Source organism: Stegodyphus dumicola, chromosome 12, assembly GCF_044657685.1.
Source record: "Stegodyphus dumicola isolate Sdum_Otavi_A_Nest chromosome 12, ASM4465768v1".
Classification (NCBI taxonomy): Eukaryota; Metazoa; Arthropoda; class Arachnida; order Araneae; family Eresidae; genus Stegodyphus; species Stegodyphus dumicola.
The window spans coordinates 53,073,545-53,097,263 of record NC_140779.1 but is presented as its reverse complement, the minus strand read 5'-3'; the positions used below and the strand labels follow the sequence as shown (position 1 = coordinate 53,097,263).

Below are 23,719 nucleotides of genomic sequence, written 5' to 3'. Positions count from 1 at the left end.
AATTCGAAATCTGGAAAGAAAAAAAAATTCTCAAACAGAACCCAAAGAATCCTTCTCTGGTAGACGGGCGATGCGGACAGAAGAATAGACAAAGTCTTTTTTATTTTTTTTTATCCTCCGTATTAAAAATAAAAAAGCAAAGAAGGGAAACAGAGCTTTAGAGCATCACGTAAGCAGGCGCCGCGGGTGTGCGTAGTTCCATCAGCTCTCTTGAATGGCGGCAGGATACAACAATACAGAGAAAAGAGTTCGGCTGCTTCTGATTGGCTGGGAACCCACCTTCCGGGGTTTGAGCCCAACCAGCTATGTTTCTCCCCGGCAGCGGCCATGGCCAAATTTAATCCAACACGTTGGTAAAAAATAACGGCCCCCGAAAAACTTCCCCCCGAGTCATAGTTTTGCATGCTGGGTGTCGTTGCTTTGGGTGCTGCAGCGCGCTAGTGATTCTCTTCGATCATCATCCGAAGTACTTTGTTTTTGTGATAGTGGGGAAAAGGCGAAGTTATCATCCGCCGATGATGAACTCGTACTTTGAACAGAGCGGTTTCTACAACGGACCTGCGTCCACGGCCGCCGAACCGCAATCGTATCGCTATCCGCAGAGTTTACTTGTCCCGCCGTTCGGCCAGGGCCCTACGCCCCGCAACGCACACGAGGCCGCCCCTTATGCGGATGCAAATGGTGCTACTAATGCGGCTTGTAAACTATATTCAGGTGGTGAGGCAACTTTTAAGGCCGAGTGTTTGGCCAAGGAGGCAAACGGATTCAGTCAGGCCGTCAAAGACATGGTAAACTGGCCTGGAGTGGCCGCGAGGGCGGCTAACGAACAGATGCGTTCATTTGCAACGGAGAACTCTACGGCCCCTCGTGTCACCGAGGCCTGGCAGCAGTGTTGTCAAAACTCTCCGGCTGTTGCCCAAACTCCTGCCAATGCATTTTATCCATGGATGGCTATTGCAGGTTTGTATTTGCCTGTTTATTTTCGCCCAAGAAGTATCAAAATATTCAATAAAGATTGACGTTTACCAAAATTATTTAAATATCCTAACAATTAAAGGGTTAAGGGATGCTGATAAACAAATATAAATATGAAAAATATCGCAGGATAGTATGGAAGAGGGGGGGAAAAACAGTTCTGACTTGATTCTTATATTCTGTGGTCAGAAAATTGCTTAATTTTTATGCTAATTGTTGTTCAAACAAATCTCTTTAAATTTTTCTTTCGTATGTAGTGAAAAATGAAATGAAAGTGTTCTCTTGAGATTATTGTGAAATAAGTCATGTTTACAAAATATAAATTTAAAGAAAGCAAAGTATATTTCACTTTAGTTGTGCGTGAAATGAAATTGTAATACTCTGGAAGTTTTAAAAGTATCACCAATAATGTTACCAGTTTGTTATTTAACTGTTGGTAAATTTGGTAAAATTAAATTAGTTTTATGTAATGACATCTTGACTTTTCTTCAATGACAGACTTCATTGACAGAATTTGCCTCCCTCAGTTAACGCAAAAAGCATGTTAATTGCATATATATATATATATATATATAGAATTTGATGTACTTTAGCTGGTGAAACAGTAGAGTTCGACTTAGATTTTTCCTTTCCCCCCTTAGTACCTTAGAAATACAAGAATCGATAACTTTGGTTAAAACAAGACTTTCGGTTTTGAATACGAAAGTCTTCTACTGCTTAAAAGCAAGACGAAAATACTTTTTAATATATTGAACAATACATTTGATGCACTGATCAGATTCTGTGAATTCAGTAACTGCAAATAACATGATTACTTTTTGCTCTGCATTTATCTCCTTTTTATTTGCAGTACATCTGACTCTTGACTGGCATATACTAAACAAACATGTAGTATGCAGGATATACATTTATGAGTTGTAAGTGCGTATAAATTGTCGAACAATCATGTTTACAAGATATAAACGTATAGAAAATAAAGTAGAAAGGAAACAAATATATCCTTCAGACCGATTTTCCCCCCCCCCCCCACACACACACACTTCAGTCTTACGTGAAATGAAATTATAATTCTCAGGGAGTTTTAAGTACCACCAGTGCTGGAACCAGTTTGTTCTTTAGTTCTTGATGAAATTGGTAAAATAAATTAGCTGTATGTAGCCTTGTTAAAATGTCATCTTGATTTTTCTTTAATGATTTCATTGATATAATTTGAATTTGCCTTCCTCAATTAACGTATATAGCATGTGAGTTGCATATATGTAGAATTTGGTTTACTTTTAGCAGGTAAAGCAGCAGAGTTCGACGTAGATATCTTCCCTCCCTCTTAGGTACACTTAGTAGACATACAGTGATAAAATCGATAATTTTGTTTGAAACAGAAAGAAGGTTTGGTTTTGGGTACAAAAGTGTTAAAACCAAAACGAAAGTACTTTTTAATATATTGACAATTAATTTTGTGCATTGACATCTGATGCTACGAATTTAGTAACTGAAAATAACGTGATTATTTTTTGCTGTGCATTTATCTCATGCTTATTTGCAGTACAGTTTGTCTCTTGACTAAACAAACATTCATTTCATTGTGTTTACTAAATTAGCGATGATTCAAGATCAGTATGTTTTCATCTCCAACTGTTAGTCTGGTGATTATTTAATAAATGCTATGTAAACATAATATAAATTTAAATTCTGCTCATGAGAATACATTCAGTTTTCATTTTGCTACTGTAGTAGGGATAATTGAATTTTAGCAGTCATTCAAGATCAGTATGATTGACATTTTAAGTTGATACCTCAAAAAATCTGTTTAAGAGTTGTTTAAAAGTTATGTAGACAACTTAAATTCTGTTAATACTTATGCTGAGATTTGTAAGTTTACATTTAGATACTGATGAAAATATTCAAATGAGGGGTATAATTATGAAAATTCTTACTTAATATAAGAAATAATGGCATTACTGAAGATTCATTAATTTATTATTGGTAGGTATTTATTATAGTTTGCATTTATTTAGAACAACTGCATATCATGGAGAGCAATAATAAACATATATACAGAATCACTGAATTCTATAAAATTGAAAAAATGAATTGTTTCTTTCGTTAGGTGAGGACAGTTTTACTATTTGCAAGTTTTGTATGTATTTTCACAAAGTACGTTTTTTGGAAGCAATATTTTTTCAGCTAACTGTTACCAATTAAAATATGTTCCAAAAAATGTTGCTACATTTGTATTATAAATCAAAACATTTATTCTAGTAAACTTTAACAAGATAAGAGTAATGTGATACTTAACAAGATAAAGAAAATTAACGTTAGTGTGATACTAGAATTTTTTCTTAAGATGTAAAACCTGTTTACATTACCCTGTTATACCAATACTAAATGATGTATGGTATAATAGGTTAAAAACGTATTAGTTCTTAAAGGGGTGTTGATTCATTTTTTTTAGGTTTGTAAATGAGCCGATAATTAAGGAAGTATGATTAATTTCATAGCTAGTATGTCAAATTGTATTTATCTGATTTTAGTTAGTTCTAATTTAGATTTGAAATTAAATGTAACAAAGATCGAGATCAATGCATAACCGCTCCTTCAGACTGATTTGAATACCAAAAGATTTAGAATTCTGAACAGCAAAACATTTAAAATAACGTCTATTGTAGGGAATGAACCACGCTATAGAAGAAATTTATAAAGCGGCACTGAAAGCTGATTATAAGTAGAGTAGTCAGAATAGATATATAAAGCATGTCATAGCTTTTAGTTCTTAATAAATTCAGGTTAAATGTAATGATATCATTTTGAAGTAAATGTATGTTGATTACCATATACCAAAATTGCATTGAAATCATACAAATTAATTAATTAACATTAACAATTTCAGTTCTATTCTATTCTGTTAAAAAATTCTGGAACAATTTCCCATTAGAATTGCAGGTACTAATCGGTTTCACATAATTTATAAATCATATTTAATTGTTCGAAAGAAGCTGTATATAAATAACTGTTTAGTTCTTTTTAACTGCTAAATATGCCATATAAAAAGGCATGAAATTAGAAAGTGCAAGATTTACTTAGTGAATATAAGAAATAAAACCTCAGACAGAATTAGCAGGTTAATGTAATATATGTGTACATTCACTGATAATTAAAATTAGGCTGGAATCTAGAGAGGGTTATACTTTCTAAGCAATATTACCTTCATGTGTGTTTTACTGAAATATATGAAAAAATCATAATTGATTTCATTCTCTTAAAATTGTTCATATATGTATACATATATATAAAAGAAGCTAGACATGCATAATTTGTTTACATGTGCCTTTAATACTGAGAATAAAACATGTACAAAAATGTTTTTTTACTGGAATGTTTTAGGAATGCTACTGAGTGTCAACAAGTATGTGAGGCCTAGGAATGTGTAATATAGAGAATAAATATCATTATGAACTTTTTTAGGAATGTGTAATATAGGGAACGAATATCATTATGAACTTTTTTATTGTGTAATAGTGAAGAAAAATGTCTTTCTGTGCCTGTATTTTAATTGGGATCATTTGTTAGGTTTTTAACAACTTTATCAGTTTGTTGTTTTTGATATATCCACACAAAAGTAAGAAATAATATCCATTCAAAAAATAACAATAAACTTATTATATTGCGTTATAGCATACTGGCATTAAGAAAACATATAACAATATATATATATACATTCTCTGTTTTTTTTATGCAGTACTTAATAAACGTATCTTCAAGAACAGAGAGGAGGAAACGCTTTCACATCCATAAGAACTTCCACCTAACTGGCTACGTCCTCTGGACTATAAATGTGTAACCTTTTTGTCTTTGGCTTAAGTAAACCGAAAGGAGTGCTGACGTTTAAATGTCCTAATAAAGTCCTCGATGTGGCCACAGAGGTTTTATTTGATATTAAGTAGTTGATCCAGCCATTTCTAGGTAAGCCAAGACGTAATGGTAATTACCTGTTAAATGGTCGTTTATGGGCACTTGGCGCGATTTTATGACTCCCGTAAATTCTTCGCGTAGTCTTTTAGAGTCCTTCATTCAGGTGCGTGTAAACATCTCTTTATTGCAAGTTAAGTGTTGTAAAGGGCTTCTAGGATTGGAAACTATTTCGGGGGTTACCCTTTCCGTTTGGCCTGCATGGCCATAAAAATCTCCCTTCCCAGACTGGGCCTCTCAGGAGAGTGTCTTTAACAGTCGCCTTTATGCGTCATTCCGTCCTGCTTCATTGGATGGAGCAGTTGCTCTTGTTTGAATTGTGTGAGGCTAGCGCCTGTAAGTCGTAAAAAGGAGGAATATGAATCTAATGTATTTTAGTAGCGAGTGTTTTTTATTCGTACGGAGTGTAAGTGCTGAGCAGAAAATAAGAGTTTCTTTAACTGTACTCTGAATTGCAATAGTTATTACAGCAATGAATAGCATTGTTTTATCAAAATAAAATACGATAGTCCAATAAACCATAAATCGCGTGGAAGTAAATTTGAAATTCATAACTTGAATAAAAATTATGGCATTAGGTAGACTGAACGTAGAGCTTTTTTTTTGTCTTGGTAGAAACTTTGACATGATTGGTTCCGAATTATTTTGGTATTTTGTGGAGGTGTCGGCATGCGAATGTTTAAAAAATTTTAATTTCTCATAAGTAACATTATTTTAACGATATTTTTTGCAAAATTAAAAATTTCATCAGATCATCATTCGTTTTTTCGGAAATTTTATTTTATAGTTTTATTATATATTATCAGCAAGCAACAAATTGTTAAATTGCAAACTTTATTACAAATATTATGTTAATAAACTACTATTTGAGAAGCGATAATAAAAATTAATCTTTTCTATGCTTATACTGTATTTTAGTCTGTAAAACCATATAAAAGAGTATTATATTAATCATATCTCAAATAAGCTTTAATTGTAATAAGTATAAAATCTTTAGAGGACAATGAATCTTCTATATTATTATAAAAATTCTAAAAATGTAGCATTACTTTTAAATATGAAATAATTATTGAGAATAACCTAAATGACATTCTTAAATTTTAGTAATTCTGACTGAGGTAAATAAGGTACTGAGGTAAATAAGTGACTGAGGTAATAATATTTGCAAAGAAATTTCGAAGAATATTTTATAAGCAGTTATCTGATGAGGAAGATCAACAAACAAAAGAAATCCGTGAACAGAACAAAAAATCAACTAATTAAAGGGGGGATGAGAATATCGTACGCATAGATCTTACATTTAGATAACTTGTTATACGTTTGTTTGTTTTGGAAGTTTTTTTTTTTTTTTTTTAATTATTGTTTGAAAGTATTTACCATTTGTGATATAAGTATGGCTTATATAATTTCATCAACATTTCCTTAATTATTTCTGTCCAGTCATTAAAGTTTGTTATAATTAATTACTATTATAATTATTGCTTCTTAAAGTCTATTTTATATGTTATTTTAGAAAATACTATCTCTAACTTGTAAAACGTAGAAATGAAGTATGTATAATTTATAAACTCAGTATGAGAACATAAGGAAAAATACATAACACATGAATAAAATTTCCAGTTACCTATGTTAAGAATTATTTATGAACGCACGTATTCTGTATAATTTGTTTCTGTTATTCATTATCGATTAATAATTTATTCATTCGTGTATTATGTCGTGTTATAATCAAGTACAGGGATATGTTTCGTATCTGCCATTAAAAAAATATTGATTTATTTGTACGTTATTTTCAAATCTTTTACATTAAAATTTGACTTGAACCCCCCCCCCCAGAAAAAAAAAAGTCTTATAGTTGATTTGTAAGTATTTTAACCGCTTGTTTTGGTGAATTACATTCTTTGTGTATATTCTTTTTTCAGTTTTCTCGCCTTTTTCTCTCATTATTATCCCGATATAAAAGCATTGAATAATGCTTTTAGATATGAAGTCTTTATTCCTTTAAAAAATATATTTACTTTTGATTCAGTGCATATATAAGCCTTTGGAAAAGAATTTATGACGGAAGATGAATACAAGGAAAAAAACTGAAAATGCTATTTAAATCATATATGCAGAGCGTTATTGAACAATGTGGCGATATTTTTTCCAGTCGGTCATGATCTTTCTTGCTCTTACAATAGCGTGTTTCCTTGTGTATCCTGATGCATTTTCTTTGCTATTTGATTTAATAGTGTGTAGATTAATCGAATAACTTCTAATTCATTGTAAGTCAAAATGGGAAATATGATTTGGAGATAAAAGATAAGAGTAACATAATAAATAATATTTGGAGAGACACTTTGTGATTGGAAAAAGGTAGTGATTATAACTCAACGGGTTAAGCGTGACCTAACACAGGTAAAATATATTTTTTGTTTCAGGCTTTGTCGAGTTCATTTTGCTGGTAATCTTATAATTTATGCCATCCTTAAATTAATTTTATTATTCTTTGTGTTAAAAATTTAGCATTTGTGCTTTATTTTTTATTATGAGCAGTGATAAGTTTTCCACAAAGCTATGCTTTTAATCGTTTTTGCAACTGAAAGCTGAAAGTTTTGCTTCCCCCCCCCCCAAAAAAAAAGTTTGCTATTGATTTTTCAAAATGCATTGCATGTTTTGAAACTAATGCAAGAAAATTTTGCTAGTTGTTAAAATTTAAACTGGCATGCATTTCTTGCACCAACAGAGCTGAATGATTAATATAAGAGCTATCGTATTTTATTTCTGCTGTTTTTCAACTTGTTAATACATTTACAGAATAGTCCTGCTTGAGGGGGATGTAGTTTTAAGAGTGAGTTTGCTGAAAACTGCAAACGAGTTTTCGACAAATTATTTTAATACTAAATAAAATGTCCACCTATAAAATGAAGTCTGAATGCCATAAAATCACCGAATGTTGCTGCTTGTAAAGCGTTAGAACGCTATTCTCAATGTGTCCAAATTAATTCGATGTTATTACCATTTCACTGTAAACGTCTTGGGTGTTCCTAGGAATTTAAAGAAGAAATGGAGGGGGGGAGTCAGAATTTGAGCGATAAGCCACCATTTTAATGTATGGTCCTCTCATTTCTCAAATGTCAAGATTCGGTTTACATTACTCTAAAAGAACATACTCATGTTTGTCAGCAAAAGCATCTTTAAGTTAATGGATTGTTTGAAACAAAAGTTTATACACATTGAGGCCTTTTGACGAGTATGCAGCTTTTACTAGAGCGATCAATCGCTATATAGTCAAGCGACATCCTTTTTGCTTCAACTGCATTAGATTATGCTGCCTTCAAGTTAATGTCACTTTTTATGTCAATATCAAACGACTCGGTGTAGACATAATCAGCGTAGCGTTTAATGTAATGGGCTAGTAAACATTTCCTGTCCTATCGTAAACGTCTCTTAATGGATTTCAGTGTTGCTGTTATTACTGTTGGGAAGTGCTTCTCATGTCAGTATCTCTAAACATTATATTTGTGTATACTAGCTAGATTCGTTTCTGTTGCGGGCATTGTTTATATTCCGAGTTGTTTGATAAATTTTTTCGCTGATGTTTAGCAGAGAATTTGATTTATTTCTTTTTTACTTTTCTTTGCTTGTTATGAAAATAAGACATTATTTATATTGGAAAGTTTATCCAAGGTCCATCTCCTAAATATATGAAATGCTGTAGAGCTATTAATTGCATCGTTATTGATCCATAATGAACAGTAAATTTGGCAGCTTAGGCAGATTGAATATTCATTTTTATTTTAATTGACATATTAATGGCCACAAATAACCTCCTGCTCTATTAGTGCCTATTTCAAAATATTTACATTTTTAACAAATTTGCGGAAGAAAGGAAGCAACAAGTAACGAGCTACCAAAAGCAAATGCGTAGGTGTTCAATATGGGGGTTTATGTGTAATATATAAACTATGAAAAAAGAAACTAATAACTTTAATTTCGGAATAGTCCTTTTAATTCCTCGTTTTAGTTTTTCTGCTTCCCCATTCTGCCCTAAAAGTTTAAATTGCTTATAATATTGGTAATAATAACTTTCTGGACTGCGTTTTCAAAAATTAATCCGTTTCTTGTCTGCTTATGTAATCCTGCCGCAATGCGAGAATTCTTATCCAATCACAGATCAACATTTCTACAAAGAACAATCTACAAAGTCAATAAATATCACTAATGTGCAGCTCTTTTTTCCCAAGGCGCTTTCTGCTACCACTATGTCTTGTCTATTGTTTAAAGATGTAAATATCTGTATAAAATGTATAAAATTGTGGGGTGCATAGCGACCATAATGAGATGTGTGGATCTATTTATAATTACCAAAGCTTGCTTTATAACGAAATAAAACTATACTGAATTTACCGCCACGTCTGCCAAGCTTTTCCTTATGCATTATGCATCTTATGTATTTACGGAGCTATTTTCTAATCCTCAAGTTATCTAAAGAATTCTTCCATATATAATAACAATATATATAACACAACATATATTAACAACAGATAACAGCAGAAACAGAGAATATGAACGTGATATGATATCCGAAAATAATATGCAATTTAATAGTTTTGTTTGTGTAACTTTTCCGTTATGAAAAGCTATATTATTTAAGAAATTAAGCTGTCATAAAGTATTAACCCTTAATATTCGTAGATTTTTTACCAATTTAAGTATAGTTTTATAATTACGCTCTCTTTAAATACATTTCTCTCTTTAAAATGCTCTTAATGCTTTCTTTAAAATACATTTAAATTCTAAAATGTGAAAAGCATGCAGAATGTGATAATAGAAAAGAAATTCGTAGCAATATTTACAGTCTGTTTTTAATTAAAAAGATTTATCTGTTTGTCATTTTTATGATTTTTTTATGGTAAAAAACATAGTTGGTCAGCTGTTGTTTTTTAAATGTAAGATTCGAAGAAACATGAAGCCACTGCGATGAAAATTGAGCAGAAGTGATGTGAAGTGAGTTGCGCAGTAACTTTTATGAGCGTGTTATGTAAATATATTTCAGTTTCATTACTTAAAAAAAAAAAAAAAAAAAAAAAAAAAATAACAGTGATTCATGTTAAGTTCCTGTGGGGTATTATTTTACATGTTCTGCTTCTTTTCTACCACTGTCTGCTGTCGAAAACGTACTAAATCCAATACATCAGAGTCTCAGAGCCCGTGGAAATAAATAACGTCGGCATAAGAGTTGTAATAAATAATAAAATAATATATAAACGTAAATAATGTTAGAATAAAAGTAATAAACATTAAAATATGCATTAAATGCCCACTCCCCCAAAGATCATCACCCATGATTCTAGGCAGTTAGGTCTTCTGTAGATTGTAACGTTATAAAATATACTGTTGATGTTCAGGACTATTAGCTTATTTTCGTTCTCAGAAATACTGTGACGTTCTTGTGACAACTAGTTTTTGAAGTACCACTGTTAGCCTAAACATAAATAAGCCACCGTTGAATATAATTTCTCTAAGACGATCATGTCCACATAAGGCTAAAATTATTTGGAACTGTGGAAGATTTTATTGTATATCAACAAGAGATCATATTTATTTTCATTCATATTTATTTACGGAGCTATTCATTTCTGTAGAGCTATTAATTGCATCGTTATTGATCCATAATGAACAGTAAATTTGGCAGCTTAGGCAGATTGAATATTCATTTTTATTTTAATTGACATATTAATGGCCACAAATAACCTCCTGCTCTATTAGTGCCTATTTCAAAATATTTACATTTTTAACAAATTTGCGGAAGAAAGGAAGCAACAAGTAACGAGCTACCAAAAGCAAATGCGTAGGTGTTCAATATGGGGGTTTATGTGTAATATATAAACTATGAAAAAAGAAACTAATAACTTTAATTTCGGAATAGTCCTTTTAATTCCTCGTTTTAGTTTTTCTGCTTCCCCATTCTGCCCTAAAAGTTTAAATTGCTTATAATATTGGTAATAATAACTTTCTGGACTGCGTTTTCAAAAATTAATCCGTTTCTTGTCTGCTTATGTAATCCTGCCGCAATGCGAGAATTCTTATCCAATCACAGATCAACATTTCTACAAAGAACAATCTACAAAGTCAATAAATATCACTAATGTGCAGCTCTTTTTTCCCAAGGCGCTTTCTGCTACCACTATGTCTTGTCTATTGTTTAAAGATGTAAATATCTGTATAAAATGTATAAAATTGTGGGGTGCATAGCGACCATAATGAGATGTGTGGATCTATTTATAATTACCAAAGCTTGCTTTATAACGAAATAAAACTATACTGAATTTACCGCCACGTCTGCCAAGCTTTTCCTTATGCATTATGCATCTTATGTATTTACGGAGCTATTTTCTAATCCTCAAGTTATCTAAAGAATTCTTCCATATATAATAACAATATATATAACACAACATATATTAACAACAGATAACAGCAGAAACAGAGAATATGAACGTGATATGATATCCGAAAATAATATGCAATTTAATAGTTTTGTTTGTGTAACTTTTCCGTTATGAAAAGCTATATTATTTAAGAAATTAAGCTGTCATAAAGTATTAACCCTTAATATTCGTAGATTTTTTACCAATTTAAGTATAGTTTTATAATTACGCTCTCTTTAAATACATTTCTCTCTTTAAAATGCTCTTAATGCTTTCTTTAAAATACATTTAAATTCTAAAATGTGAAAAGCATGCAGAATGTGATAATAGAAAAGAAATTCGTAGCAATATTTACAGTCTGTTTTTAATTAAAAAGATTTATCTGTTTGTCATTTTTATGATTTTTTTATGGTAAAAAACATAGTTGGTCAGCTGTTGTTTTTTAAATGTAAGATTCGAAGAAACATGAAGCCACTGCGATGAAAATTGAGCAGAAGTGATGTGAAGTGAGTTGCGCAGTAACTTTTATGAGCGTGTTATGTAAATATATTTCAGTTTCATTACTTAAAAAAAAAAAAAAAAAAAAAAAAATAACAGTGATTCATGTTAAGTTCCTGTGGGGTATTATTTTACATGTTCTGCTTCTTTTCTACCACTGTCTGCTGTCGAAAACGTACTAAATCCAATACATCAGAGTCTCAGAGCCCGTGGAAATAAATAACGTCGGCATAAGAGTTGTAATAAATAATAAAATAATATATAAACGTAAATAATGTTAGAATAAAAGTAATAAACATTAAAATATGCATTAAATGCCCACTCCCCCAAAGATCATCACCCATGATTCTAGGCAGTTAGGTCTTCTGTAGATTGTAACGTTATAAAATATACTGTTGATGTTCAGGACTATTAGCTTATTTTCGTTCTCAGAAATACTGTGACGTTCTTGTGACAACTAGTTTTTGAAGTACCACTGTTAGCCTAAACATAAATAAGCCACCGTTGAATATAATTTCTCTAAGACGATCATGTCCACATAAGGCTAAAATTATTTGGAACTGTGGAAGATTTTATTGTATATCAACAAGAGATCATATTTATTTTCATTTTTATTGCACACATGGATTTCATTCTCCTTTATACTCTGTATCTATTTATATTCTGGAAAACATTGCCCTGCATTAACATGATAAGGATATTGTTGCTGAATATAAAAAGTCCGTAACTGGAAATAACAAAACTGTGCGTATTAAAACAGTGAGTGAATTGTAGAATGTGCCATTGGAGGAGCTTTCTTGATCGATCATTATCATTCAAGAGTAAGCTTGGAAATTTTATGTGTTACAAAGGATCAGGGACATTAACCCTAGTGATTTGACATTAACCCTGGGGTAGCGTAACTCAGTGTCATATGAAAAATGTAGAACTGTTAAGTGCTGACATGCTTTACAGATTAACCCTAAAGGGCTATGTAAGGACTTTCTAAAGGAAACTCTCTTATTTACGTTATATATGATGAAAACCACCCATGCAGCCAGTCGGTGTGCCTGGTGTCAAATCCAGGCATTCAGCGTTCTTGACAACGCTTCTTGGTGAGCCTTTTCCGATTAAGTCTATAGTAGACTATCGCCCGAATAAGAGTAGATCTTAGCTCAATTTAAGACTAACTTAGCCCGATTAAGACTAGTCTTCACCGGGCGGGAATCTACGTTAGTCTTAAGGTGACGTATATTTCGTTTTTCTAATTGAAGTTCCATTCTTTTTCTTTTAGTGGTGTTTCATAATCTATTAGCAAGAGAAAAATATTGTTTGATTATCTCCGTAAATGTTAGCATACATTAACGTACGGGAAAGAAAAAGTTAGCGTACATAATGGAATAGGAACAAGTTGTTGTTAGCAAATGTTTGCATGCATTAACATACGTGGAGGATTTTTTTTTCCCTAGCAAATGTTTGTTTCATTAACATACGAGGAATAAAAATTTACGTCATAGAATAGAGAATGAATACGCATATTTACATAATTCCGCCCGAAAAGTAACCCTTTCATTGTATTTTTACTGTTCGTCAAGAAATGGGTTAAGGCTTATGATCAGATAGATCTCCGTCGCTGTGCCGTATTTGTTTAACTCTTTGCAGCTTCGCAGTGGACGACGTAATGCGTCACTTGCACTTCCACTCACGTCTCGCCAAATGGGACTGATGTTTACATGAAAGGCGATATAGCGGCTTTGTCATTCTCTTCCTCGTGGCGATATTACATTCCTGACAGGTACCAGTCTACTCTGGTGTCTTTTAAGAGCTCGTTTATTGGCCCCTATCAGCTGGGGTCCCACGATTATGGTTGCTCTTGTGTGGCATCGGATGTCAAACCAGACTCGCTCGCTCTTACTGCTGCTTGATTCATTTTTTTCTCCTTATCAGGATAGATTATTTTTTCACCTAATGTATCATTTCTATTTGGATACATATTCAAGCTCTCATGATAGCAGTGTGGCGGTGTTCTAGTTTTTTAGCTCTTGAAGGAAGGAGGATTAGTGTCATTCTTAAAACTGATGACGTCTTATAATCTGGAGATAAATAGGCTTCTGGCCGATGGTACGAGTTTTGGATTTGCTGTCATGTGATTTATTCGATGTTATCTTCTTAACTGTGTTATTTATTACTTGTAATTGCCAGGAATGCTGTTATTTACTTCTATCATCCCTAACTAATGAAATTTTGAATCGACACCGCCAGTTGTATTTTTAGTCGAGATCGATAAGTTATATAGTTCTTGGCCTATGGATGGCTGGGACATAATATGCGCCAGAGTTTATTTAAGTTTCACATGTTTCATGCATTATTTCCTGATAATTCGCTAGGTTTTTTTTTTATGATGTAGCATCGTCAGAGTTATATATTTCTACACCTTGAATTAGATATTTTGTAAATTTTTGAAACTTAATATATAAAAATTGTGTCATGGCAAAGTAAAATAGCAGATGTGATTACGGCTTGTTAATTAACACACAAGTAGAACAGCAAGAATCTAGCAGCAGTTCTTGAAAATATTTTTGAATGCTCAAATTGTGAAAATTTTTCTACTGTGCGAAATGTAAAATTTTTATTTCCCGTGCTACCTTGCACATAGCTAGTTCTCAGAATGTTGCCTGCCCTTCATCAGATCTGTAATTTATCTTTCAAATTTAATTAATCTATTATTGATTGACAATCTGAAAGATTTAAAAGCGGTTTTATAGTAATTTGATTTGTTGTCCTTTTTATATTGTATCTAACTGATATAACCTTAAAATATATTAGTTTAAATAATATATTTAACTCAGAATTTTTATGAATATTTGTAATCAGTAAAATATGCTTCTGACGTCATATGTTACGTAGGCGCTCCGATTTTTTTAAAATAAATTTGGGTGATTAATTTGTGTTTTGTAATTTTTTGAATTTTTTTTAAAGGATAGGGTCTTTTTTTAGGTATATTAGGCTGTAACCTTAAGTACTCACATTTCAGAGTGCTTGTTATATATCGTTTTCAGGTGTCTTCTTCACCAAAGTGTAGTTATTGGCCCACCTGATAAAGATTTCTTGCGATTTATGACAATCGATAATACTAAATCAGTTGGACATCACTACACAACAAAATGTTAGAGAATACTTAGAAGTTACAATGCGAGAGCCAAAATGCATAGCTTTTTTTAACGCATATTAAATAACATTAATATACATCTTTAGTAGTTCTGCCATGTCTATTTATTTGCACTTGTGCTGTGTTGCGACGAATAAAGCTGAATTTTTACTAGAGATACGGTTTGAGAAAGGTTACTTTGAGAAACGAAGGTTCTGGCATTTGAAAACATATCTTAAATAACAATAATGCACATTTTTATGTACATAATTTCTCCCATTTGTGCCTTTGGGTCGACGAGATGACAATTTAGAAAAGAAGTGTATTTTTTCCACATAATTTCAGGATAAATCAATGTGATAATGGTTACATTTTGGAGTGGGTTTATTAATGACTTTCAAGAAACGATAAAGGCAAGATGATTTTACAAGTTTTCATTTCTGTTGTAATCTCTCCCCTCCTTTTGTGGGGGGGGGGAGGTTAAATGAGTTTAAAATCGGTAATATTATTTTACTGATTTTATTTAATTTTATTTAAGAATAAATGGAAAAGTTAAAGTGGTGATGCAATGGCTGTTTTTGTTGTCTGTATTAGAAGTAGAAGGTATTGCGTAAAGCTTGATGTATGAATGTTGTAGAAAAATTCCCAAGAAGCAAGAAATGGACAGAATGCCAGCAGCAGTGAGTTAAGGATCTCATTTTCTCACAGCAATTTATTCCGCTTGAAGGGTGAGGGGTAGAACAGGGAAAGTTGGGGATTTTCAGCTCAACCCTCATTCGGGTGTGGAGGGGGGATCTCAAGCCGCTAATGTGTGTTCTCACTCTGCATTTACAGATCCTACAGGGACCATCATTCGAGGATCCAAAAGTTCCCTCTTTTTTTCTTCCGCTTCCCGACGTTATTTATCAGCATGAAGCTGTTAACATCATCGTTAATGTCTGTAAGCGCTACTGTGTGTGAAATGAAAGCAACGAAATGAATGACATGCGTATGCTGTAATCTTTGCAAAAAATCATGAATAGAATTTTATATAAATACTTTTCAGTCCTGATTTCTTCATCATCATTTTTTTTTATGCATTCTTTTTTAATACGTAACTCCAAGACATCATGATACTCTCAGTAACTTGCGACTGCAAAATCGTTCTTGCGCAAAATTTCCTTCCTTCTTTTCTTAGATAAAGGCGGAGAGAGATAGTTTCCAATTAAGAATTTAAAGTGAAAATCTTGTTTAGCGATAAGGAAAATGGCTAATTTTTGCATTTGGCTGAAAAGGTTATGAAGAAGAGCAGGAATAACACTAGTTCCCCCCAAGTATAAGGTAGTAGTTACATCAAAATTGATAGACCAAAAACAGTAAAAAAAAATTCTTAAAAAATTAATAATTTATTAAATGAAGGCATTTCAGGTAATGGTTGAAAAAATGATTATGAATGAGTTATTTTTTCGAAGTTAATCGAAAATAAATTGTGAAACTAGACAACGTTATTATCATATTGTAAATTTAAGAAAAGTTCCAGGGTAGTAGTATTTTAATTTTAATAAATTCATTTTTCATTTAAATCCATTTTAAATTTCGATAAGAAAAGTAACTGCCATTTGATAAATCCATATGCTCATCCAATTAACATTCATAATATATATTCACGTAAAATATAGAAATTAATTACACATGCCATGAGATAATCATGAGAAACAAACGAATTTTTGGCTTTGGTCCAGTTTTACTGCTACTTCTTATTTTTCCTTTCTTGTTACGACTTTGTAGCCGAGCATTATATTTAAAGAAATTAAGTAATGAAGAATCTGCATAAATGTATACACTTTTTTTGCAGCATGAAAAAACAAGGATACTTAGAGCCATTAAATTTTGAATAACGTAGTCCTCCACCCGAATATGGGCATCTGGAAGCCCGACTTTTGAATTTGTTTTATTATTTGTTTCATATTTTGCAAAGTTTTAATGAATTTTTGATTAACGAACTCAACGATTTCAAAGCGAGCAGTGTAACACTGCGGAATAAAACATTTTTATCTCCAACGTGCGAGATTGTCTATCGGAAATTCTAAAGATATTTTTTAAATATTTTGTGATTTTGCTGTTAAATCGAATTTTATGTGGCCGTAAGCGTCAAAAAAGTTATATATAATATGTAAACACAAAAAACGTTAATAATAAAACGACAAAAAAAAAAAAAAAAAAAAAAAAAAAAAAAAAAAGTTTTGTAAAGCCGTCTTAGTACTGAACATTGTTATAATAAACGCAGGAAAGAAAACGTATACAGCTATGCTGGTTTTAAATTTTTTTAAAATTTTGTTGTTGAATTGCGTATGCCGTAAGAGCAAAGAAAATAATGCTTAATAACAAAGTAACGTTGCTTTAGAATTTAACACACACGCCTAAGAAAACGTTTTCATGTGTTCTTGCATAATTCGATGACTAATAAAAGTGGCTATTTTCAGTATAGTCGATTCATTTATTCGTCATAAAAAGTGCTCAGCCATTAATGGGCTTGGGATGTTCAATTTGTTAAATTTTTTGAAACATTCCTTAGAGGTGTCTGCAAGTTGGATGTTACTAGCAGGATTCCATGCGTTCTAAAAACTTATATATGAGCAACTGTGTATCTTCTCCTTCGTTCTCTTGACCTAGCGAAACTCTCATCGCTTTCCAACATGTGTTTACGCGTCGCTGCTTTCAACCCCGCGAACCAAAATAAACATCTTCCTTCTCTGGAGTTATCTATAACCCATGCAGGCATTTTGTCTTGGAGAATCATGCGATGACAGTTAATGTGCATATCGCCTTCTTTTAAGACTGAGCTCCTCTTTGTCTTCTGGGGCTGATGAAGAGTCGAGTTATTTAAAAGGCGGTTTCTTTCTCTCTCAGTCTGTGTATCAGTGGTCATATATTTTAATTATGCCAGCAATAAAACTCGGTGTGTTTGTATATTTAGGTGAAGAAGTGATTGGAGAAAGAACCAGCTATATTGATGATTATACAACAACTATATAGACATACAGATGTGATTCGAAAAGAGTTAGTTAACATATTTAGAGTCATAAAAAATATTTGGGATTTTTCTGCTTCAGTAACTAGTTGCTGGTTGGTTAGTTATTTTTTTTAAGTAAAAATCATCAGAAGAAAGTATGGACTCCTCATTATATCGATACGGAAAACCAAAGTAAAGTTTGAATGATTAAAAAAAAAAAAAAAAAAAAAAAAACTGAAACCTTTAATATTTTATATACGCCCAAAGGAGCCTTTGTTTTAAACGTTTTGTTTGCTACCTTTATTTATTAGATATTATGTACTTGGTACTTAAACCATAAGATTCAATTCAACAACAATATCACAAAATAGCAACAATTTAAATTTAACCTCTTTGGGCTAAAAAAGCGATTAATTTGAAAATTATGCCAACTAAACAACCTATTTAAAAGAAGGGATCGAGGATATTGGATATATCTATTCAACGAGGGCTAAATTCATAGACAAAGTTGCGAATTAACTATTTTGATCACTTTATTTTAGGATTTAATAATAATTTGAAGGAGTAAGTTGATAATTATACCCTAGGTTTCCTTTAAACTCCTCTGAATAAATTTTTTTTAATGGAATTTTTAATGTTCTTTTTCAAACAAAATTTTTTACTATCGTTTTAAATTAAATTCCAAGCAAAAATTGCCTCTAGAGACATAGTAAAACGTTTGCCATCTAATAAATGAGTCAAATGGTTTGTTTACATCTGGATTTCAGCGAATTTCTGGGATTAAATCCTTTGAACTTATTAAACAAAGTGTTTCTCTATACAGTTTTTATACAAGTCGTATTTGCATATAACAGAAAAGGTGACTTATTAGCCTATCTATCTATATTTTAGTAACCACTACTAGGCCTAAGAACTTTTATTATAATTTGCCCAGAAGGGTTGTTAATTTCGTTTTGGCATTTTGCGTTGGTTCCATATAAAAGTCTGAATCACTTTTCAAATTGTTGCCACCAAATATTAGAGCCCTGAATTATATTTAAGGAAATTAAATAATGAAGAATCTGCATGAGTGTATGTATGTTTCTCGCATTGTGAAAAAGCAACGATACCTAGAGATATCAAATTTTGAATAACGCTGTCTTCCACTCAAATATGGGTATCTGGACTCTCAAAATTAGAATTTATTTTATTACCTAATTACATATTTTGTAAAACTTTAACGAATTTTTTTATTATCAAACTCAATGCTTTCAAAGCGTTCCATAACCATCGCGTGCATCCTCAAGCACGGGTATTTTATGTGCTTGGTTTCTTTATATTTCTTACTGTATTACATTGCAACGTTACAGTGTCTAACGGTATTTTGCGTCAAAGGACTTTGAATGTCTGTATCACTTTTCAGATCTCATTTTGAATCCCCTTGAAAAAGGTTTTTCTGGGTGTAATCTGAAATCTGAAAACTTTCAGATTTTTTTTCTTTATTTAAAATCTTATTGTAATTACGTTTGAAACTCCAGTTTCGTTTAAATAAGTAGTTTAGCATTACAGTAACTGAAAGCAATTATATCTTTATGTTATGATTTCTCAAAAGTATAAGGTCTATATACTTGCACTCACGATTTATCTAAAACAGCTGGGTATACTTTCAAGAAATTTTTATCACTATATGAATCCTACATAAGTATGAAATGACAAACTGCTATGCTTCTCACGTCAAAAATTTTTTAAATTACCTTTAATTTTATAATTAAAAATAGTCAGTGTTAGAGTCTCCCCCTCCCCAAGAAAAAAAGGATATATTTATTTCTTTGTAGGAAGTAAAAGAAGTATACTCGCGAAAAAATTTCGAAACAACGAAACGAAAATATCCATTTTGACCGTTCTCGAATCGATTTGGTTCTCGAATGGATTTTTTTATATGATGTCTGTACTTAAGGACAGAATAAAAGACTCTTTTTGACAAAACGGATGCAAAAGAGATTTTTTTTTTTTTTTTAATCCCACGACGTCTGTACGTACTTACGTATGTGTGTGTGTGTATCTCGCATAACTCAAAAACGATTAGCCGTAGAACGTTGAAATTTTGTAATATCGAACAGCTATAACGTCTAACTATGCACCTCCTTTTTTATTGCGGCCCACCAGCGGCCGAGCGGTAAAGTCGTTGAACACTGGTAGTTCGGTTCAAGGTTCGAATCCCGCGAACGGGCTGGCTTCATGGGCGTTTTCGTGGTTTTCCGCATGTGTAACGTGTATACGAGCCAGTTTCCCTTAGAAAGTCCTCTATGAAGGCATCCCTCCCCTTAGGCAGATAGCCCTAGTTTGCTTTGCCATAGTTAAATACACCACCACCACCACCTTTTTTATTGCAGTCGGTCGTACGAAACATATATCCACCCCCTTACCCTGCTTAAAAGACCTAACCTAGCCTTTATTTTCGCAATTGTTAGTCGTAGCCATATACTTGCAATTACAGAAGTGTTTTAAGTGACGAAAATACTCATATTTTGTGAGTGGCAAATTAAAAACAGATTAGACAAATAACGAAATCTAATTACATACATAATAACAGTTTATATGTGCAGTTAATCATAACAACAAATATTTAACAATGTTTAATATCTCTTTAAATAAAAAGAATATTTAATAGGTTGTACAAGAAAGTTGTCCACATCAGATTTTATAGGAAAACATAAGTGGATTATTTTGAGAGTACGTCGTTTGAATTTTTCATTATTTTTCTAATTTGGGGGAAAACTAAGTTAAAAACAGGGATTTCTTTATCTGTAATACTGCGCGCAATACATGTTACAATATTATGCCGATGACGAGGAAGATATTTTGCGGTATATTGAAAACGTTTTAATGTGAGGAACATACTGTAAAAGAACGAATACAGTATGAAGGATATGGAAGTAAGTATTCAAAACTCAACGATCATAAAACTAGTTTAGCTTTAAAATGTATTATATTTTTGATATAACACTTTAACGGTATCTGATTCTTTAACAATTCTTGTTATTTAAAGAAGGAAGAGGGGAGGGAAGAAAAAATCAAGATTGTCAAATTATTTCAGAAAGGAAATGACGCATATTACATGTATTCCAAAATACAATAAAAATTTCGTTTGAAAAACTTAGAAATATTATGCTCATTACTGCCGTGTTTGTTTTCTCATAATCGTAATATTCAATATTATATTAACGAATTATTTTGCTCAAAATAATAATATGCTTTCCTCGTGTCCTGTCCAGTTTCATTAGAAACCAATAATTTTCTTTCTTCGAATGATATTTCAGCCTAACAACAATATGGATGCATAACCAGTCTATGAATCTTTTGTCTACGATTTAATTTTTCCATTGGAGTATGTATTTATATGAAAAAGTTTGAGTAATTAAAATGAAAATACAACTTATTAAATTAAAAAAAAAATATATTATATTTTCCTGATGTTAAAAGTACGGAAATTTCGCAAAGAATACGTTGGCAGTGTGAAGATGTTGTGTTAAATAATGCATCTAAATAAATCAAAGAACAACTTAGGCGTAAAGAAAATATATAAAAAAATTGTGTACTGTTTGTCAGATTTTATATTTAATATATTTAATATATTTTACAATCTATGTGTAAAATCTTATGTCTGGCATTTCTTGGGCGAAATTAAAATTTTTAATTTCACTTGTGTATTGAAGTTTAGTGATAATTACGTGTTAAACTAATCAAAATTGATGAATAATGTTAGTTTTTCGTATAAAAAACAAAGATTTAACGAATTTTTAAATATTAATTGAACGGAAAGTTCTGATAATGGGAAAGCTGTTAATTAAAAGAAATAGTTTGTCCTCTTACAATACTGAAGAAAGAATAACACTGTCTTGCTATTGAAGATATTGATCTTTTGTGTTAATGAGAATGTTTTAACTGAAAATGAAAATAAATGTAAATCTAAATTATAAATTCATAAGATTGTGAATGAACAAATAAAAAAGTAACCTTTTTTTATGCTCGACTGCGTGGAGCCAGTAATATATTTTAAAGCATCTCATTGGTTGAAATAATTCTTTCCCGCAGTGCTACCTGTGAATGGTATTAGGGGATTGGTCTGCTTCGAATTCTGTACTAGGATTTGCACCTCCTTTGTTACATGAGCTTTAACAATCATTTTATCCTTAGTTATAAATAGAAATTATAAAAGACGAGAAATATTTAATTGAATATTGAGAAGATATGTACTTTGATATCTTGATCTTATTTAGATTATTAAAATCTTTTTTATACTATTTAATTTTCACGGCCACGTTCAGATTTCTTTCATGAAACGACGTATTCCTTTGAATTTGATATTATTAACCCAGAAGAGCTATTAGTCTCGTAACGGCATTTTGCGTCGAATCACTAAAAGCGTTCAATCACTTTTCAGATTGCTGCCACCAAATATTATCGCCCTGTATTATATATAAAGAAATTAAATAATAAGAATTTGCATGAATGTATTGATATTTTTTGCATTGTGGAAAAACAACGGTAGCTAAAGCCATCAAATTATGAATAACTTAGACTTCCACCCGCGTATGGACACAAATTTTGAATTTCAAATTTGTTTTATTATCGATTTCATATTTTTTAAAACTTTAACGAATTTTTGATTAATAAACTCAGCGATTTCAAAGCGAGCAGTTGCAACACTGTGAGGAATAAAAATATTTTAATCTCCAGGGTGAGAGACTCTGTATCGGAAATTCTAAAGATTACACTGTTTTTAAATATTTTTAGCCCAAAGACTCTCAAAATGTACACATGTGTGTAAAGGAATTATAAATTAAAAAAAAAAAAAAAAAAACTTTGGTCTTAATATGAAATCTGAAAGCTTTCAGTTTTTTTTTTAAACCTTTGTTTAGCTTTTGAATACTTTTTATGGAGTTTCTTTAAAATATAGTTGCATTAGTTATTTCCCATTGTAAATGATCATGATACAGTCTTTTTTTAATGCAAATAAAATCAATATTTGTTTCTTAGTTACCATTTGAAACTAACCAGCAACAACTACAAAAATAATCTTTATAATTTTATCAGTATACTTTCTTTGGATGAAATTTATTTGCATTGGCTTATTTCATTTTCTTTTCTGATTATAAACGATCCTGAAAATATCGGAAAAATCTCACTTTCTCTCCTTCTTTTTTTAACGCACGCAAAATTAATATTTTTACCATTATAAATCTTGTAGAACTTTATCATTATAATTCTCTTAAATCTTTGTATCAAAGCAATTATAAAATTCCGTTCGGCGCTTTAAACGTGGAATATTTTGGAAGAATTTTTTCTGATTTGAATCTGAATTGTCATCTTCATTATTTGATGCCAAATTACCATTTATAAATTTAAAAAGTAAATCAGAGTTTGACTACTTAATTACATTTGGCCGAGTCAAGAAATAAAGAATTTGATTGGAAATTGTCGACGTAACTTACTGAAGCGTAATTACTTTTCAAATTATGAAACAGAGTTTCGCTTGTTTTCCTCATAGATTAAACACGTTTTTATTGCAGCTGCGCAGCACCAGCTTTTAATTATTTGTAGGTAATGTACAAATGCATAGTTTTCTTAATATTTTCCGATTTCAAGTGAAATGAACAGTTATATCTATTTCAAGTGAAATGAACAGTTATATCTAAGTAACCATAGAATTGCGGAGAACAATGTGATGAATTTTGGCCATTTTATGCTCGTATTGTGAAGGGGGAA

At 31.5% G+C, this 23,719-nt stretch overlaps 1 protein-coding gene across 1 annotated transcript in view; it reads left to right on the top strand.

The window, feature by feature from the left end:
• The first annotated feature begins 218 nt into the window (after nucleotides 1–218).
• LOC118202633 (homeotic protein ultrabithorax-like) overlaps nucleotides 219–23,719 on the top strand; it is an 88,261-nt gene continuing 64,760 nt past the window's right edge. Inside the window, exon 1 of the mRNA XM_035374807.2 lies at nucleotides 219–960. Within this exon, the coding sequence (XP_035230698.1) occupies nucleotides 516–960 (445 nt within the window). The 5' untranslated portion in view covers nucleotides 219–515. The remainder of the gene's footprint in view (nucleotides 961–23,719) is intronic.